Source organism: Oryzias melastigma, linkage group LG2 (assembly GCF_002922805.2).
Source record: "Oryzias melastigma strain HK-1 linkage group LG2, ASM292280v2, whole genome shotgun sequence".
In the NCBI taxonomy this organism is placed as follows: Eukaryota; Metazoa; Chordata; class Actinopteri; order Beloniformes; family Adrianichthyidae; genus Oryzias; species Oryzias melastigma.
This window is the reverse complement of record NC_050513.1, coordinates 14,749,375-14,769,943: the sequence shown is the minus strand read 5'-3', so window position 1 is coordinate 14,769,943 and position 20,569 is coordinate 14,749,375. Positions and strand designations below refer to the sequence as shown.

The following is a 20,569-nucleotide window of genomic DNA, read 5'->3' as shown; positions in this document are numbered from 1 at the left end:
AAACAAAGTCAGTGGCATTGTAAATTGTAATGGGTTTTTGGTGTCATAATTCAAATGACAATGCATTTTGCAATTTGCAATTGCATTTTATTGTGACCTTATTTATTGTTGATAATTTACACCAAAAAAGATACATAAAACATCTCCACATTTTGAAAACAAGATTACAAAAAATTTTAAAACATTTTTGCTATAACGTATGGTATTCTAGAGAAATAAATAATTTAAGTCTGATAATCTAAAACAAAATAGAAAAAAAATTAGCATGATCCATGAAGGTACTTTTAACATCCATGTTTTTCTTGACTAAAAACATACACTGCCAAAAAATTGTGATAGTTTTAATGTACAAGTGGGCTTAAACTTAAATGTTCGATTGAAACATCACACTATGATTCTGCTGCTTCTACGCTTCATGGAATCTTTTCTCTTGACACTCACATCCATTTAAAAAAAATATGACAAATATATCATTTTTAAATAAATAAAAATAACAGATATTCCACAATGATGGATAAAAAAAAATAGTGAGCGGGGATTATTTACATTTTGGTAGACTTCCTTCTGTCCAATTTGTTTTTAACCATCTTGTTTCTGTTTGTCTGCATGTCTTTTCTCCCTCCAGATCCTGGAGCTGCTGAACATCTGAATCCAACTCATGTTTCCGCACAAACACCAGACAAAAAAACACTTTGTCTGCTCAGCTCTTCTACAAACAAATCGGAACCATGGCAGATCTTCATCAATGTGATGATGAGAGAATCACCAAGACAAATCATTTGAAGGAACAGTCACAAGACAGACGAGGAGAAAGCTGATCAATGATTGATCAATATTTGCTGGTTTGTTTGATCAACTGACTTAAGTGCATAAATGCTCACAGTATGAAAATATAGAGAGACACACAGATGTCAGCTGACAGGAAGGATGACTTCAGCAACAACAGCAAGATCATAAGAACAAAGTTAAGAGAAGCTCTCAAAACTAGAGAGAAGAGAAACAGAAGACTTTCCAACCATCCAAGTTAGAATGAGAAGATGAAGTGCAGTTCTCCATCAGTCCACTCGGGAGGCTGCAGCATAATAACTGTACACTTGATTCTGACAGAGACGGAGCTGATCACAGATCAGTTCATCCTGCAGCTTTGACACTCATCTCCTCTTCCTTTGATTCCTCCATCACTCTGCTCTCCACCATCCAGTCACAACGTCTCTGCAGACCACCTACCGCTTTTCCTTTATGCTCCACCTGGAGGAACATACAAACCATTATGACTAAAGAGAATGCAGCAGAATAGACACACCAAGCATTCAAGAATATGCTGAGAAGCTGCACCTTGACAAGATGTTTTACTTCACTACTCTTAGACTAACTTTTGGACAACACATTTTGAAGCAGCTGGACTTGTTCCAATCTTCTACTGACCTCAGAATCTGCAGTTTGCAGTCTGAACTCTCCACCAGAGCCTGGAGCTGCTGAACATCTGAATCCCGCAGACTGTTGTTCCTCAGGTCCAGTTCTGTCAGGTGGGATGGGTTTGATTTCAGAGCTGAGACCAGTGCAGTGCAACTGACCCCTGACAAACTGCAGTATCTCAACCTAAATCAGGAAAAATATACAGTTTCAAAATAAAGTATTGCTCTGTTCTTCTTAACAGAACCAAACTATCTGACAAAAGTATGGCAACAACAGAAGGCTTTGTACTCATGAGGGCCCAAATGAACAAGTAAGTAATCCCCCAGTGAACATACGTGTGTGGGCCCAAACTGATATCAATGTTGGCTCAAAGTGCATAGGCATCTGTTGGGTAGAATAATGTAGGCCCTAAGAGAGATTAATATGAACATGGTGTGAATGGGGTTCAATAAGAACAGATTTGGTACCCCCTATGTCTGACCATGTCTCCTTTGAAAATGATTCAAGTCTGTGTTGAACAAAAGTGAGCTTCAATATTTCATGAAACATAGAAGATCTCCAAAAAAAGAACAGAAAACTGACCTCAAAGTCAGCAGTTTGCAGGAAGGACTTTCCAGAAAACCACACAGATGAAGAACTCCTTGGTCATGCACATTTCTGTTCCTGCTCAGATCCAGTTCTGTCAGGTTGGGCGATTTAGACTTCAGAGCTAAGACCAGAGCAGTACAACTGATCTCTGACAAACTGCAGAACTCCAATCTGAAAATAAAAAAAGAGTTGAATTAAAAGAAAAAGTTCATGGTTTTCATCTTTCAGATTTTCTAAAGAGTTTCAAAAAGAGGCTCAGACAATGTGAAAAAAGACCAAACATATGAAGCAACAAAAGCAGAGCAGAGAAGTTGAACAGCCAGGAACATTCAGGAGAACATTCAGCTGCTTTACGAAAGAAGTCTAGATGTGTGAAAGTCAAACATCAATCTAAACCAACTCAGGTTTCTGCACAAACAGCAGAGAAAGTCAACGTCCTCGTTCTGCTCAGCTCTTCTACAAACAGCACTGAATCATGGTAGAATTTCAGCACCTTGATGCTGGAAAGTCTTCAGGAGATGATCTTTTAGTCCTTCTCTGCTGCAGCCCAGAGACGTTCAGCTCCAACAGATCAAAGCAGGGAAAAGAAAAAGCAGCAAATGTTGGACACTGATCTCTGATCAATGACTTATGCTCTGAATGAAGAGCTAGGGGCTGCTGGGAGCTTTGATGATGTATGTGGGCTCTCTGCTCTTGCCATTATTGGAATGAGCCTGAACTTCCAGAAAACACAAACCTTCATCCATATGAGATCAGTCTAATCTACAAAGGAGCTTTCCTTATAACTGCAGTGAAGAGGATAAAGAAGATGTAGCTTCTTTAGACATTTGTGAAAAACAGATTGACAATGGTAATGAGGAGGAAGAGGTAAAGTAACATTAAATATTAGATTGTGTTCCAGAGTGAAATGTGTCAAAAACAAGCATGAAAATGGTCAGTATGCAGTAGGATAAAATCAACCTCATGTCTGTAGTTGAGTGTCAACACAACTTTGTCATCATGTTAAACTGAACACAACTGAAACATGGGGTCTGACCTCAGAGTCTGGAGTCTGCAGTCTGGACTCTCCAGAAAACCACATAGGAAAACAAATCCTGAATCATATAGGTTGTTGAGCCCCAGGTCCAGTTCTGTCAGGTTGGATGGGTTGGACTTCAGTGCTGAGGCCAGTGCTTCACAGCTAATCTCTGACAAACGGCAATTTCTTGACCTGATGATAGAAAGACAAGTGTGTGTGAGTGGTGTGAAGTGGATCGCCTGTATTCAGACTGCATAGTTCTGATGTTGTCATTTCTGACTATGAAGTGGAGTTTTCTGTGAGAAAGGATTTCTTGACTTTTACGAGAGCTCCAAACTGACACAAAACTTTCTCTATGAGGCTCTCAGGATGTTTCCATCATAAATCAGTGGGGCTGCAGGTCCAGATGGACAAGAGGTTTTCATGAACTGCTGTCCTAGTCTCAATACAAAGCACGGAGAAGAATCCATGTCCTGACTGAAGAGTGTGTGTGACTCATTGATGCCATTTGCTTCTTTCTCGGGTTTTCCTTTCTTATCTGCTCTCACACTCATGTCTGTTTTTGTATGTAAGTGCAAACTCACAACCTTTAACGAGTCGGACTTTAAGACACATTGAAAGAAGTCTCCTGTACCTCAGATTGACTTGAGACTCCACTGTTTGTGTGAGCGAAAAAAATACTTTGTTTGCAGCTGTCTTTGGTCTCTTTGTCAACAACAACTATTGGCATACTGTGATCTGGCTTTGCAGCACTGAATTGACATGCTTTCAAGAAACTTTCCATTGAAGCATCACCTTCTACTTTCTTCTCATTCTTCAGGGAGTTCAACTTATTTCACTGACCTCAGAGTCTGCAGTCTGCAGTCTGGGCTCTCCAGAAAATCACACAGATGAAGAAATCCTGAATCTTGCAGGTTGTTGAGACTCAAGTCCAATTCTTCCAGAAAGGACGGGTTGGACTGTAGAGCTGAGCTCAGAGCTTCACAGCTGATCTTTGACAAACTGCAGTTCTCCAACCTAGAAGAAAACAGAGAAAGACTGTGTAAATGGAGTGAGGTGGACAGATGCATTCAGTCATGTGCAGCTCAGCCTCTTTGTGTATGAATCTGTCTGATTATAGTCAGAGTACAAAGTTTTGATGGTTCTGCTGTCAGAACTTCAGCTAACTCCAACATGAAATGTAATCAAGGCTTTCATTTCTGTTTTCTTCACCGAAACTTGTCTTTTTTCACTGATTTGCCTCTTGTCTGTGAGTTTTGGGGTTTTCTGGGCCCATGGAGGCTCATGAAGAGGAGCAGCTGAATTTGAAGGAGAGCACAGGTGTGTCAGGGACTTCCATTGAGACTCCTACAGCCACCTCAAGAGACACCATGAAAATAGAACGTACAATTGTTGTGCATGTGGTAAGTGTGAAGTATTTGTTAGAGTAACAGAAGTTGTAAATACTTGTGACATACACCACCTGTGTGTCCGGGACAGGTTTGTTCATTTTTTTTTCATTTATATTATATTTATATATAGCTTGTGGAACACCCAGGAAATCCTGGTGAAGATATTTTTCCTCATCCCTCAAAAAGTTCCCTTTTTTTTTACTGACCTCAGAGTCTGAAGTCTGCAGTCTGGACTCTCTAGAAAACCACACAGATGAAGAAATCCTGAATCCTGCAGGTTGTTAAGGCTCAGGTCTAGTTCTGTCAGATTGGATGGGTTGGACTTCAAAACAGAGCCAAGAACTAGACAGCTGCTCTTTGACAATTGACAGCTCACCAACCTGAAAGCAGACAGAAAAGTGTGTGAACGGTGTGATGTGGAAGGGGTGGGTTCAATGTTCAGCTCAGCGTCTCTGTGTATGAATTTGAATAATGAAATACAGACAGTGAAGTTCTAATGTTTATGGGATCAGTATTTGCAATATCTATATCTCAAGATGACAACTTACCTTTTTCAAACAGACTTTAATTTTGATCAGATATGTGACAAAGAACATTAAACAGTCCTGTTATAATGCTATATATTTAGCCTCCACAGAGAGCAGACATTAAGACAACATTACTGCGTTGATTTTTGAAAAAGTTGAGTAGCACAAAGTTCATGTTAGCAGACTAAATTGTTATGTTCTGGTTCAGTTACGTTCTTTTTGATCCGTGCAGGCTGCTGTGACTCTGCCCATTCTCCTGTGGATCCTCCTAAGCAGTCACAGCTGTCTGCACGTCAGTCATCAGGCTTTGTGTATTTAAGGACCTCTGCTGCAGCCCTCAGTGTTGGCTTGTTTTATTTCCAGGCCTGTTATGTTGGTCTTGTGAGGTGTGTTACATGGCTAATGAAAATTAAAGCCCTTGAACTATTCCTTTCATGTGCTGGTGATTCTTTCCTGCATCTGGGTTTCCTTCTGATTTTCCAACGTGAAATAAACTGAGAGAAAAGCAGCCGTCTGTCATGAATACCACCATTTCTATCTTTGAAAACCCATTTAATCCACCTCATGTTTGTGTGTTTTCTCGCCTTTTCTCTTTTCATCAATGTTTAAGCAAAACAAATGTTGAAAAAATGTGATGAATGTTAGTTGCAGTGAAAGGTCACATAGAAAAATCTTCTAAAACATGAGTGATGTTCTTAAACTGATTAGTTTTCTCCTCTTTTTGGGAATTTACTGACCTCAGAATCTGCAGTCTGCAGTTTGGACTCTCCAGAAAACCACACAGATGAAGAAGTCCTGAATCCTGGAGCTTGTTGAAGCTCATGTTGAGTTCTGTCAGATTGGCTGGGTTGGGTTTTAGAGCCGATTCCATAGCAGCACAGCTGATCTTTGACAAACTGCAGTACTTCAACCTAAAAGCAGAAAAGTGTGTGTAAACAGAGTGAAGTACAGTAGATCGCGTGTGAATGAATATGTCTGATAACAGTCAGTCATCACAAGTGTTTCTTTGCCGTTTCATTTTATTTATTTATTTATTTTTTGTCCTCTTATCCTGACAAATCCTTTGACTTTGCTCCCATTTTCTGGTTGGTTGAGTATTTAAAAATGTATTTGAGTAATAGTAGCATTGCTTTAAAAATCCTTGATGGTAAATCTCTGAAAGACTGAGCTTGATGGTAGAAACTTAAATGCTTAATACCTTAGAAACCTTTAACAAACTGTACTAACTGAGAAAGCAAATATGTAATCATTAACATATCAGCTCAGAACAATAATTTATGTACAGTGACAAAATATTGACTCCTCCTGTCAAAAATTCTTCACTTCTCTGTTGGTTCACTTCGACTCCAACATAAATATGAGGAAACTCAAATCTTGTATTTGAAACAGAACATGATAGACTATATACAGCTGAAAACCAATGCAGGTGTCCAGCCGAAAATATTTTAAAGAAGTACATGAATGATCCAGGTCACTGCAATGCTTGGGGCTTGAGTCATTTTCTTCTCTCAAGTTCACATCACACTGTCTTGTAGTCTTAAATATTTATTATTCTGTAAATTAAATTAAATATTTAACATATTTAAATATTTGAACAATGACTCAATATTTTTATGCTCATCACAGATGAAGTGATCAAAGCATCCACATAATCATCAATAATTTAAACCTTCAATAGTTAAATGATCACCAAGTTGAAAATTTAGACTAACCAATCTCATTGTCTGAACTACATGAGGATCTGTTGCCTGTGCCTAAAAACAATGATTCAGGACCTGGTGGCTTTCCTTCTAAGTTTTATAATAAATTCTTGGAACAACTGGCACAATTTCTTTTCGTAAAATAGCTACACTTATTAAGGAAAACCAATCACTGCAACCCTGCATTAATTAAACAAAAGAAAGATCCCAAAATTACCTTAAGCTACAGTTCCAACAACAACAAAAACAACAAATTCTCACATAATTTACTTTGATCAAACTGGATTTACCAGAGACCGACACTCAAATGATTTTGCCTGCAGATTTGCAAACAGAACCTACTTTGCCACTATAAAAAGCAGGAAAACTACCATACTCAGTAGATGCTGAATAAGCATTTAAAAGAGCAAACTGGAAGTTTCTTATTGTTGACCTACAAATTGGGTTTTTGGGAATCTTTTTTTGATTAATTAAAACATTATATCACAACACAAATGCTTTTGTCAGAACAAACTAACAGACTTCTAACACATACTTGAGGTATTGCAAAAGTAAGGAACTCATAAATGTGGTCTGCAGTGTGAATCAGATCTACTAAATCTGAAATTAAGGCTACAATCAGAATGCATAGTGCATTGTAACCTCTATCTGTGCCCATGTTAAACGGGGGGAAGGGGAGTCAGGTTTCCAGCCCTAAATATTTCCCTGCTTTCATCCAATGAATACCCCCACCTCCAAAAACCAAATGCCCCACCCTTATTGGTCGATTTGTCCACTCCCACACACAATCATTGACTGTAGGAACACTAAACAGCTCAGCCGTAGGTAAGGCATTTTCTATGGGTGACATCAACGTCCAATGATAATATACGTCTATGCACACAACATTGTAAAATTGCCATTAATACAAAACTCACAGGCTACACTAACATTAAAATTTCCTATTAAGGTGGGGACCGCAAAATATCGACTTGGGGGCTGCAAATGGCCCCTAGGAGCTGCCAGCTTGAGGTCCCTGGTCTAAACCCAGATCAAGTTCCGTTGTAGTGCTCTGAAAGTTACTGATTCACAATGATAAAATGAGTCAACGTCGAAAGTTCAAAAATAAACTTTTTGCTATGAACACTTGGCTACCACAAGTAGTAATAATTTTTCTTGGCAACTACTGTATAAAACTCATGATCTAGTTAAAGAGATTCTAAGGTCCAGATTTTCAGGGTCTGTAGACCAAAATTAGAGACCAAACCCACTTTGATCCTCACTTGTTACTATTTGAATGATGTTCCACCCCAGTCGGACTGACCACACGACCGGGGTCCCCTTTTCAACACTCGACTTGAGTGTTTCTTTCTTTATTGCTTTGAAAATTTCTCAATATTTTACTTTTAAAACAACATGTGAAGATCGTCTAGACTCTAGAGACAAAATCCTGCAAAGATCTGCATGAGTTTAAGAAACACTTTTTTGGTCATTTTCAGATTTCCTGACAGTTGCTCTATTGTGAGGTAAAAGCAGAAAGTAAAGAGGAGCCGTGTAGAAGATTTTCTCTCCTGACTCCTCTTCCTGTTTTACTTGACGCTGTAGAAAAAAGTGATGAGGTAAAGTAAAGCTAATTTAGAAATTCATTTTGCATTATTTTGGCACTGACCCCAAGCTGTGAACCAGCATTGCAGGAGTGAAATGACACATTTTCAGAAAGTCTTACAATGCAACATCAAAAAGTTCTTCACCTAAAATATTCATCTCATCCATCACAAAGTTCAGTTTGAATACTGACCCCAGAGTCTGCAGTCTACAGTATAGACTCCCCATGAATCCACAGAGATGAAGAAACCCAGAATCTTGCATGTTGTTCTGGCTCAGGTCCAATTCTGTTAGATTGGACGGGTTGGACATCAGCGCTGAGCCCAGAGCTTCACAGGTGATCTCTGACAAACTGCAGTCCTCCAACCTAAAAGCAAACAAAAAAGTGTGTTTGAATGGTTTGAAGTGAGTCAGATCAGTTAGGGTCTATAAGGCGAAAATTGGCATTTAAAGTCAATACGGAGAAGTTGGGTCATAACTGGCAAGTTTGGCGCCCTCTGGTGGCGAAAAAAATCTGACCGCGACCCAATATCTCCTCCATTAAAAATGAATGGGAGTCAAAGACTGCAGTAGAGATGGTGGGTCTTGGACACAGTTTCTCAATTTTTACATGGGGCGAGACCCAGTACCTCCGTGGTCGACCTTTTGTCTTCTATCTGTCATTTCCAGATTTCCTTTAAGTTGATCTTTTTAACTCAGAACTAGGACATAAAGAAGAGCCACAACAGGAGGTGGCATCAGGCGGTGTGGATTTTTTTTTTTAAACTCTTGATCTTTTTTGAAAAAAAATAAAGCTTTTAGAGAAATTAATTAGACAGCTATGCTGACTCAAAGCTGTGAACCAGCTTTGGAGAAGTAAAATGACACATTTTTATTGGAAGATCTACGAGTAAAACATAATAAAGTTCTTCACCTAATATGTTGTTCCGATCCTTCAGAGAATTCAGCTTATTTACTCACCTCAGAGTCTTAAGTCTGCAGTCTGGACTCTCCAGAAAACCACACAGATGAAGAAATCCTGAATCCTGCAGGTCGTTAAGGCTCAGGTCCAGTTGTCTCACATTGAATGGGTTCGACTTCAACGCTGATCCCAGAGCTTCACAGCTGATCGCTGTCAATCTACAGTTCTCCAACCTGAAAACAAATAGAAAAGTGTGTGTGATTAGTGTGAAAAGGATAGAGGGTTTTAAGATGTTTTAAGACCCACTCCAAAGAAATGTGTGTTATTGGTGTTTCCAACATTTTCTTGTAGAATTTTTCTCATGTATGATTGCATACAAAAAGATCTATGTGCACTTTTGTTTTCCTCATCTGAGCTGGGACTTGGCTTGACAAATCTGAGATTGCTTTTCATTTTTGTTGCATTGCTAATTTTAGCTTGTTGGGGCGTGATGGGATGTAAGCTAGCAGAAGAGAATGTAAACAAAGGGATTATGGGAAGGTTTAACCCCATCAACGGTCCCGCTCACAATTCAAAGGGGAATTTTGATAAACTAGTGCCACCCTGCACAAACTATGTTCTCGAAAACAGCATGACTTTTTTTTCTTAAAAACTGTATCATAATAATAATAAAAAACACTGGGAACACCTTTAAAATAGATCAAAATTGGATTGGAGTGGGACTTAAATGTGCAGCTCTGCCTCTTTGTGTATGAATGTGTCTAATAACAGTTAGACTGCAGAGTTATGATGGTTCTGCTGTCAGTGCCGACTGTGTAGTGGGCTCTTCTGAAAACAAACCTACTCAAATCTAGTGAATTCTTTGAGCAAGAAGTCAGTTACCTTCTTCACTCAGAACCTCAAATTTGCTGCTGGCCTTTATACAAATACAGCTTTATACTCATCCATAATTTTACCTATGTAATCCTGTGAAGACGGTCAGTTTCAGTGTTCTCTGAAAGCTGTTTGAGCACTCGTATTCTGCTGTCAGCTCTTTCAGTGTAAAAGACTTCATGTGAGGAACTTCAGAAAAAAATAGATTTCCTCTTTCCATCAGCAGCCCAATATTGTCATTGATGCTCTGTCATTTGGAGGAAATGTTTGTCATAATGGAGCTAAACTTCTGACAACCCTGTTACATGCTCTACTTCTAGAGCTGACAACCCCTCTAGGGTTGTATACAGGGGCAAGCACATCTTAAAGGGAGTGCCTGTGTGTCTTGCAGTTCTCTTGAACCTCACACGGACCCCTCAAGGGACACCATGAAAAAGGAACATACCATTGTCGTGGGTGTGGAATGGTCTTTGTGAAGTATTTCTAAGGATAATGTAAACCACAGGATAGTTGTTGGTGAGGTTGAAGTTTTGGCATGTTATTGACTGCATGAAAACGTTGCATGCACGGGATGTGCTGGTGACAAGCAAGTTTCCATAGGATGCCCACAAAAGCTATGCTATAGGCAGCTTATTTACTCACCTCAGAGTCTGTAGTCTGCAATCTGGACTCTCCAGAATTCCACAAAGATGAAGAAATCCAAAATCCTCAAGGTTGTTGAAACTGAGGTCCAGTTCTGTCAGATTGCTTAGAGTTGTGGGGGGCTGATGTAAAGGATGATGGAATAACTGGGGAGGCTTACTTCTTTCAGGCGAACTACAGCTGAATATAAGTGTATCAGACAAAAAAAAAAGAAAAAACATTTTTAATCTTTAAAATCAACAAACACTGACTGGAACTCATTGTATTGTTAAAATGAACTGCATGTCTCTTAAAGGTGTGAAATTATGGTATTGCCATTCAGATGAATTAATTAAAAATGTAGATCAGAGCCCATCAAAACCATTTGCCACAATGATGACAATATTTCATGCTCCCCACTAGTGTGGAACAAGTTTTGACACAATGTGTTCCACTCTCACAAACTTTTTAATCAGCAGTTCTGCCCGGTCACAAGGGAATATGATACAATTATCCAGTCTCTGTTTCAGCTGATCCCAGATGTGCTCAATGGGGTTCAGGTCAGGGTACCTTGCTGACCATACCATTTGAAGTATTCTGACTTCCTGAAGTCAGGCTGCGACATTTTGGCAGGATTTGGTGGAGCACTATTGCCAATGAAGAGAAAACTGGCAGTGTGCTGGTGGAATTGGGGGATGCTGGTGGGTTCTGTGACATCTCTGAGGTCTCTGATGTAAGAACATGTAGTGACTGAGCCACATTAGTGCACCTCCTCCACCAAAGTGAACCCTGGGGACCATGTTGACCTCGCCATATCCCTTTTCTCACCTTCTGATGACCGTGATTTCTGTGCATGGTGACCCAACACTTATCGAAAACTGGGCGGCGACACACAGCTGCATTGCCCAGGTCACATGGTCTTCTGCCCACTGCTAATTCTCACAGCGGTGTCTTGGTGTCAGTGGACTCTCTTGCAACAGTTCTCTGTCCTGATGAAAGTCCTCTGATAACACTTGAGACACACCAAGTTGATTTGCAACATCTGACTGCCTGCTATGAAACTGAGGGTGCGCTATGGCCAACTGGTGCTGCACATTGCTGACCTTCAGTTGGTCAGGTAAAAAAAAAAATCTCCAGCCACAGACCAGAGCTTCACAATTATAGTCTGACAAATTGCAGTGTTTTAGCATGAATCAGGAAAAAATAGTTGAGTTTAAACACAAAGATTTTTACATTTTTTTCATCGCTTAGTTTTGAATCTTCCTATCTTCTTCCCTTCCTCTCTCCCTTTCTATATATATACATATATATATATATATATATATATATATATATATATATATATATATATATATATATATATATATATAGATCGATATATGTCCCAAGACAAAACCAGAATATTTTTTTTAAAACTTTTTTAAAGGGTATGGCTTAAAAAAACTATACCTCAATATTAATATGCATTTCCTTGTAATATAATAGTAATAATATTTTATTTAATAGTTACTACATTAGGCACAGCAACTGGATCTCATGTATAAGTTGCTTTTACCCACAAACTCAAAATACTTTCATTTTGATAAATTGAGAAACATTTCCTAAAGGTATTGTCAGCATTGTCTGATTTCCACAGCAAAATATTTAATATAAATAAAAATTGTCATTATTGTCCTTATTTCAAATCAATACAAGTATCCCCAAATGATATAATGCAGTATTTCATGATACCTCCCAAACACCCTTAACACACACATATACACACACACACACACACATATATATATATATATATATATATATATATATATATATATATATATATATATATATATATATATATATATATATAGGGTTTCTTGAATCTGCAACAGTGCGAACGTAGCATCACTCATCAGTCAACATGTTTTCTTCTCCAACATCTCTGCAACTCTGACAAATACTTACTGTTCCTCGACTGAACTGCTGTCTTTGAATTCAGGAATGTCCCCTTTTGACTTTCTCCTGACAAGAGCTTTCTCCCATTTACTGATGGACACATTGCTGGGTTCAGATCCAGGTCCAGTTACCAGCTGTCCTTTGATCCTGTTTGACAAACATTAAGACGGAATTATGTGAAGGTTGACACCACATCAACGGTCCCGCTCACACCTCAAGGTGGAATTTGGATGAACTACTGCCACCCAGCGAAAACTAGAATTGCAAGAGAAAATATGTGAACCCTTTTTGAGTCCCTAAAACTCTTTGCGAAATGGACACATGATGTGCTTTTTTATCTCAATCTAAATCACAACAACGGAGAAAAACTTTACCAGCTTAAATCACGCTAAAATATGTTTTTTATATTTTTATTGAACACAATCGTGCTTTTAGTTTATGCATAAAACCAAGTAATTCCAAAGGGTTCACATACTTCTACCAGCAGGTTGTAAAAATGAATGTAGGTAAACACAGGTGGGGGCCACCATAGGATCCGCTGACAAAACCAGCTTGGGCCCACCAATTCTTCCCAAAGGTAAACCATATGGAGCCCACACTGAAATGATCGCTGAGATAGTATCGATCTCAGATTGGTACTGACCCACAGATATCGAAATTTCCACTCTGGTTTGAAATCTATGTATTAGCAAAAAGGACTGAACTTAGCTACCTCACCACTCTCACCTGTTCTGTGAGATCTCAACAGCAGATCTCACAGTGCATGGATGCAGGTGGCATGCACTGTTCACCATCTGAGAGCCTACTATCAACCTGAGGCCGCGCCATGGCCATGTGATGTTGCATATTATTAGGCAATGTTGTGCGTTCATGGCTGTTTGAATGATGAACTTGAAATGACTTGGGGACAAATAGACATATTGTGAGTAGTGTAATTTCCCCCAGACCAAATCTGTTTGAAATTTGTATTGAGTATTTGTGCATACAAACAAATTTGCTTGGTAACTGAAAATTACTGTGCCTCAGTTGGTCATAAAAAGAGAAAATTTCCAAGACGAAAAGAAATCTGACCTTAGAGTCTGCAGTCTGCATTCTGGACTCTCCAACAGATCCTGGAGCTCCTGATCATTTGTATCCTGCAGGTTGTTGTCTCTCAGATCTAATTCTGTCAGGTGGTTTGGGTTGGACTTCAGAGCTGTGACCAGAGCTTCACAGCTAGTCTCTGACAAATTGCAGTTTTTCAGCCTGAATCAGAAAAAAATATGAGTTTAAAGACAAAGTTTTTTATATTTTTCATCATTTAGTTCAAAATCTTCCTTCCAAATTATTCTTAATCTGTAGTTTTGATTTTCCTTGACCTTGTTGGAACAGGTATTAAGGTGAAGCAGAGCTTGTACTCACATTTTATTGGATGGCTTGAAATGACACATAAATCTTCATATCAAACATTAGAAAGTTTTCATTATTCATGCAGTTCAGCTTCTTTACTGACCTTAGAGTCTGTAGTTTGCAATCTGGACTCTCCAGGAAACCCTGCAGATGAAGAAACCCTGAATCTTGCAGGTTGTTGTGGCTCAGGTCAAGTTCTGTCAGAGTGGACGGGTTGTTCTTCAGAGCTGAGCCCAGAGATTTACAGCTGACTTCGGACAAACTGCAGACCTTCAACCTGAAAGCAGACAGAAAAGTGTGGGTGAACAGGGTGAAGTCAATCAGGTGTGTTCAGGTTACCAATGTGCATTTGAGCATTTATGTGTATGAATCTGTCTGATAATAGACTGCAGAGTTCTAATGGTTCTGCTGTCAGGGAAGTGGACTGGGAAGTGGATTCTTGGGAACGCAACTACTCTGTTGGAAATTATTTGCTAACTTGAAAAGACTCTAATCTAGATGATGTACGTAAAAGCTCCAAACTGACATCTGCTTCAGAAGCTTTCATTAACTGCTGTCCTTGTATCAGAATGATACAGATGGAAGAGAATCCATGTCCTGACTGAGGAGCATGTGACTCCTCTATGACAGCTGCAGATATCCCTCTACCGACTTACTCGATTCTTTCATTACCAAAACTCTCATTCTTTCTTTTTTTTTCTTTTTTGTCTGTGCTCACATTTGTGGCTGTTTTTGTATGCACATGCATGTTTACATACTCTGATTTGTCTGATTTGAATGTAGCCTTTGTGTGTTTTCAGGCTGGCTTAATCAGGATGACTAGTCTTGATGACTAGTTTGAGTTCCAGTTTGTATTATGATACTTTAAACTCATAGATCAATCAGAAACTCAAGAAATAATTTTTCTCCATAGTAAGCTTTTCAAAGAATCAAAAATGTGAAATCTTTGGAAAATCCTGAAAATTTTGAACCCTCATCTTTCAGTTTTAGTGAGGTACAGCACAAGTAGATCTTCTGACCTCAGAGTTTTCACTCTACAGTTTGGGTTCTCCAGTCCAGAACACAGACCCTTAATGGATGAATCTTGTAGGTGGTTATAGCTCAGGTCTAGTTCTGTGAGATGGGATGGGTTGGACTTCAGAGCGGAGTTCACAACTTCATAGTCAGACTCTGAGAGTCCACACGATTCTCCAAGTCTGTAATGAGAAACAAAGACTGAAACAAGTGTACTATTTCCTCCCTCTTGACTGCTAGAGTTCCCGGTCCCTTGGGTTCCTTGCATTCATGTGAGAAGTGCTAGGACCGCGCTCCTGGTGCTACATGACTTTATGGCCTCACATGAGTCATCAGGAGGTTACAGGTGGCCTGTTGTCAATACACTCTTGCACTTTGAATGAGCAAGAAGGATTATTGGTTGAACTGAGCAGTAACTGTCTATTTATTAATAGAAGTTGATGGAATTTTGGCTTCTTGAAACCAGCGGGTACTACTTATTTGGAACTTGAGAGGGTAAGGGTTGATATGTCCAGTGAATATATACAGTCAATGGTTTGAGGGCAAAAAGTAATAACACCAAATATTGATTTGATTCAGATTTTTCTTGTGTATTTTCATTTAGCAAAACCACAAAACCAAATAGGACAATACAAGCAATTAAAAAATAATAAAATGAAAAATAATAAGTATTTATATTTGTGGAAGCCTTTTGTGCTTTCAACATTTTTTCATAGCTGAATACAATTTGCACAGTAATGCATGTTATACAAAATGTTTCTTTGGGAAGAAGGATATTGTGTAAATCAAGTCATCTTTTCATTCTGCAAGTGATAGTCTGTAAGTAAAAAAAAAGACTTATTATTGGATTTTGATCCTTTTTTGCACATTAGTTGAGAACATGGCATTTGTAAAAAAAAAAAAGCTCTGCTTTTCTATTTATTTGTTATTTCTGTTGTTTGATGTACTATTAATCTTTGTAATCTGATTTCATCATGAACTAATATAAACATCAACCAAATACTTCATTACTAAAGTAAACGAAAACTAATTCTCCAAAATAAAGCTACCTTGCTCACAGAATCATGAAGGTTTGTAGAATTTTCATATATTGATTGCAATAGCTTTTTTAGAAGCCACCTTTGATTTCCTTTTCTAGGCTCTTAAGACATCTTCCCCCTTAGACAGATTCTTAATTAACTATTTTCATCATTGTTTTTGGTTTCAGAATTAAAAATGAAATAAAACTTGAGAGGATATCAGAATTTGGAACAAACAGGTGGAGGTCTGTTTTAGACTTGGAAAAAGACTGGAAGATGAATACTGATCTGATTCATTATGCCATTTACTTCTGGACTCACATGAATTTTCTGCAGTTCCTCACACCTGGGATCAGTCTCCGTTTACCCTCATCTGATGCGTTGTACTGGCTCAGGTCCAGCTTGTCTAAAACCTCCTCTGAAATCTGCAGCATGTAGGCCAGAGCTGAGCAGTGGACCTCTGAGAGTCTCTTATCAGACTTGTTCTCAGAATTTAGGAACTCTTGAATCTCCTGATGAACTGAGAGGTCCTTCATCTCCATCAGACAGTGATAGATGTTGATACTTCTGTCTGGAGAGACTTGTTTACTGCTGGTCATCTTCAGGTTGTTTATGGCTCTCTGGATTGCTCCTGGATTATTCTCTATTTGACCCAGCAGGCCTCCTAAAAGTCTCCGGTTGGAGTCAATTGAAAGGCCATGAAGGAAGCGGACAAACAGGTCCAGGTGTCCAGTTTTACTTTGAAGTGATTCTTCCATGACCAGCCTCAAAAACTCATCCAGGGACGGGCTCTTCATGTCAAACTTCAGGAAGTCCTCAATGACCTTTTCCTTACTATTTGAATAACTGTTAAACATATAGACTGCAGCCAGAAACTCCTGAACACTCAGATGAACAAAGCTGTAGACCGGTTTCTGGAAGATCTCACACTCTTTTCTGAAGATCTCAGTACAAACTCCAGAGTACACTGAGGCCTCAGTGATATCCAGACCACACTGCTGCAGGTCTTCTTGGTAGAACATGATGTTTCCTTTCTCCAGATGTTCAAATGCCAGCCTCCCCAGCTTCAAAAGAACTTCCCTGTCAGTCTCTGTCAGCTCTTGTGGACTCGTCTCATGATCCTGTTGGTACTTGTTCTTCTTCCTCTTTGTCTGAACCATCAGGAAGTGTGAGTACATGTCAGTCAGGGTGGTGGGCAGCTCTTCTCTCTGATCTGTGGTCAGCATGTTCTTCAGAACCACAGCAGTGATCCAGCAGAAGACTGGAACTTCACACATGATATAGAGGGACATGGAGCCTTTGATGTGGGAGATGATTCTGCTGGACAGCTCTTCATCTGGGAATCTCCTCCTGAAGTACTCCTCCTTCTGAGCATCATTGAAGCCTCGTACTTCTGTCAGTCTGTCCACACGTGAACGAGGGATCTGATTGGCTGTTCCAGGTCTGGAAGTGATCCAGACCAGAGCTGAGGGAAGTAAATGTCCCTGGATGAGGTTAGTGAGCAGCACGCTGACTGAGGACTTCTGTGTTACATCAGACACCACCTGACTGTTGTTGAAGTCCAGAGAAAGTCTGCTTTCATCCAGACCATCAAAGATGAACAGAAGTTTACAGACAGACAGCTGTTCTGCTGGGATCTTCTGGAGTGTTGGATGGAAAAGCTGGATCAGAGTGAGAAGACTGTGCTGCTCATCTCTGATCAAGTTCATCTCCCTGAAGGAAAGAGGAACCACAGCACTGATGTCTTGGTTCTCCAAGCCCTCGGCCCAGTCCAGAGTAAACTTCTGCACTGAGAAGCTTTTACCAGCTCCAGCAACTCCACTGGTCAGAACCACTCTGATGGATCTGTGTTGGTCAGGTAAGACTTTGAAGATGTCTGGGTTCTTGATTACAATGTTGTGGAGTTTGTTGGTCGTGGAAGTTTTCTCCAACTGTGTTCCCTCATGTTGGGTGTGAATGTCTTTTCTCAGTCCCTCTGTGATGTAGAGCTCAGTGTAGATCCTGTTGAAGAAGATTTCTGCTTCTTCAGTTCCTTCAGCCACATTTTTATTTCTCCTCCTCAGACTGGTCTGATGTTGAACAAGAAGCTCCTGTGGACTAACATCTGCTGAAAGAGCAAATAAGACTAAGGGTGGAGAAAAAAAAATGTTTTTTATGATTGTTCAACACAACACCTGAAGAAGTTTTCAGAATAGCTCATCATCAAATAGATGTCTAAGTTAATTTTTGATATCTCTACCAAAGCTCACCAGTTCTGGGTCTTTCTAGTAATAGTGGGACTCTTTTCTTCTTTCTGTCAACACCAAAAAAAAACATTACTGAACAAAGGCAGTGAGTGGAAATTAGCAGACTAATTCTGGATCAGATAATCCTAGCTTCTTTAGATCAAAATCCAACTTAGGAGAAATTAATATTTGCAGTTTGTGTCCACACGGAATAACATCACTCCAAGTCTTTCATTCATTGGCAAGTAAACAGTCGAAAATCAAAAGAAGAAGCCCCTCCCTGTCATTCCCAGCTTCTCTGGTGTTACCACTGTATGGTAAACATGTTTATGACACCTCCTATAGTGCTCTCTTGATTTTGCAATGGTGTGATTGTGTCAGTCAACATGTTTTCTGCTCCAATATCTCTGGTCTCAGAGAGACTCTCAGAAAATTCAACTGAAAAGATCTCATCACACATGATGCTCCAAGACTGATCATAAAGATCAAGAACTGAACCAGTCTTCAAGTCAATCAGCTGAAAACTATTGATCACCTGAACTATTATCCAGCCTCTTTTTATTCTTAAAAATACTTACTGTTCCTCTACTGAACTGATGTCTTTGAAGCGAATATCAAAATCCATTGACTGGTCAGTCTTGAAAGACTCACAGGTGAGTCCACATCCTGGTCTAGTTCTCAGTATTTCTTGGATCCTGATGGAGAAACATTCGTTTTATTTTATATATATATATATATATATATATATATATATATATATATATTCTGCTTTGAAGGTTAAGCAGATAATCCTCCATGTTAAACATTTGAACTCAGATCAGGAACTGACTGTTCTAAAGTGAGACGGTTTGTCAAAACACCACCTTATTACTATGCAGTTGTTTTAAATGTGTGAATAAGCTTCCAATTCATTGGTTACTGTTCATCTGTTAAATCCATGATATGTATTTAACAAACACTTACTCCATCACTCTTAAACGACTGTCTTTGTATTTTTTTAAATAATCTTCTGAGTTGTCACTCCTGAAGGACACACAGCTGGGTTCATATCCAGGTCCAGGTTTGTTCCTGTGAAGAATGAAGGTTGTTGATGTGAGTGCTGAGCTCTGACATGGAGAAGAGTCATGGACAGTTAGAGATGTTCATCTCACCTCTGAGCTTTGCTCTGGCTCTCATCTTCCCCACACAGAGTGCTTTTAGAGGGAGGGGCTCCCTCCTGTGTGTCCTCACACTGATCCATGCTGCTGGACTCACTGGATCCACTGGATCAGCTCACACACACCTTCTACCTTCATCTGCAGAGGAAACACTCATCATCAGCTCTGATCCTCCTTCACTAACAGATCAGCTGCACCTCCACTGATGGACTCTTCTCTTGTGTTTCCTCTCAGGTTCAGGTGAATGCAGTCAGACAGCAGTGGGAGGCAGAGGAAGCTGCTGAACATCAGCTGCTGAACATCAGCTGCTGCACTTCTGCTCTCACTCCACCAGATGGAGACATGGAGCTGCAGCAGCAAACACTCCATGATAAAAATTTTAAATGTATCAAGTGTTCACTCGGAAGTGTAAATTGTGTGCACAAAACACATTAACAAGATAAGCAGAACTCTAAAGACTTTTGATCAGGCACGTGCACACATAGGACCCTTTTTCATATGAGCCCCTGCCGTTTTTGGCTCATATCAAAAAGTGCCCTTGTGCTCTTTTAAATGTATTTTTTTATTTATTTTATTTTAGTTTTGTTGGAATTTGTTGGAATACCTAAGAACCATGCACTCTTACTTTGTACTTGCAAATATTTTTTCTCAGGCAGTAAAAAAAATTGGTTGATTATCTGTATTGGCTGCAAGAGGCTGGAAAATATCAGATATCGGTTGAAAAAGTCAACATCGTGCAGTCAGAAACTAAATTGATCTGTTTAATGTAATATTTTCTGGTTGAAATGACTTGTTTAAGTTCTGATTCGCATTCTTCTGTGACAAATTTTTTTGAAATCCTAACAAAATCATGTGTTTAGAAGACAGGATGCAAAAGAGAGTTTAGCCGGCTGTGAATACAGAACAAGAGTCAGTTTGGGTTTAACGGTCAAAACCAGGAAAATGTGTTTCAACCCAAAATACGGGAAACTGGGCTTGGTGGTAGAAACGTAAACATAAACTAAAACAGGACAAAAACTTATGGAGAAATAAAGAGGGGAAAAGCAGATGACCTGACGATGTAGGACTGAAAACCAGACATTTTTATACACTGAGGACAATGAACAGAAATGAAAACAGCTGTAGATGATCAACATGAACCTGAAAGCAAAGCAAAGCAGAAAGTGTTTCTTTGCAAGGTGTAGTTGATTTCAGCTAATAAAAATTAA

General features: G+C 39.3%; 1 protein-coding gene across 1 annotated transcript; it reads right to left on the bottom strand.

Moving 5' to 3' along the window:
• Positions 1–5: 5 nt before the first annotated feature.
• On the bottom strand, positions 6–19,411 carry LOC112156630 (NACHT, LRR and PYD domains-containing protein 12). Its single transcript, XM_036214574.1, has 19 exons — positions 19,356–19,411; positions 19,168–19,272; positions 18,783–18,899; positions 18,229–18,272; positions 16,301–18,086; positions 14,966–15,142; positions 14,050–14,223; positions 13,629–13,802; positions 12,567–12,704; positions 10,641–10,820; positions 9,185–9,358; positions 8,418–8,591; positions 5,678–5,851; positions 4,620–4,793; positions 3,866–4,039; positions 3,041–3,214; positions 1,999–2,175; positions 1,426–1,599; positions 6–1,248 (listed from the first exon to the last, which is right to left on the bottom strand). The coding sequence occupies exons 2-19, from the start codon at positions 19,170–19,172 to the stop codon at positions 1,224–1,226; spliced, it is 4,215 nt and encodes a 1,404-aa protein (XP_036070467.1). The 5' UTR covers positions 19,173–19,272; positions 19,356–19,411; the 3' UTR covers positions 6–1,223.
• Between the last annotated feature and the right edge of the window lie 1,158 nt (positions 19,412–20,569).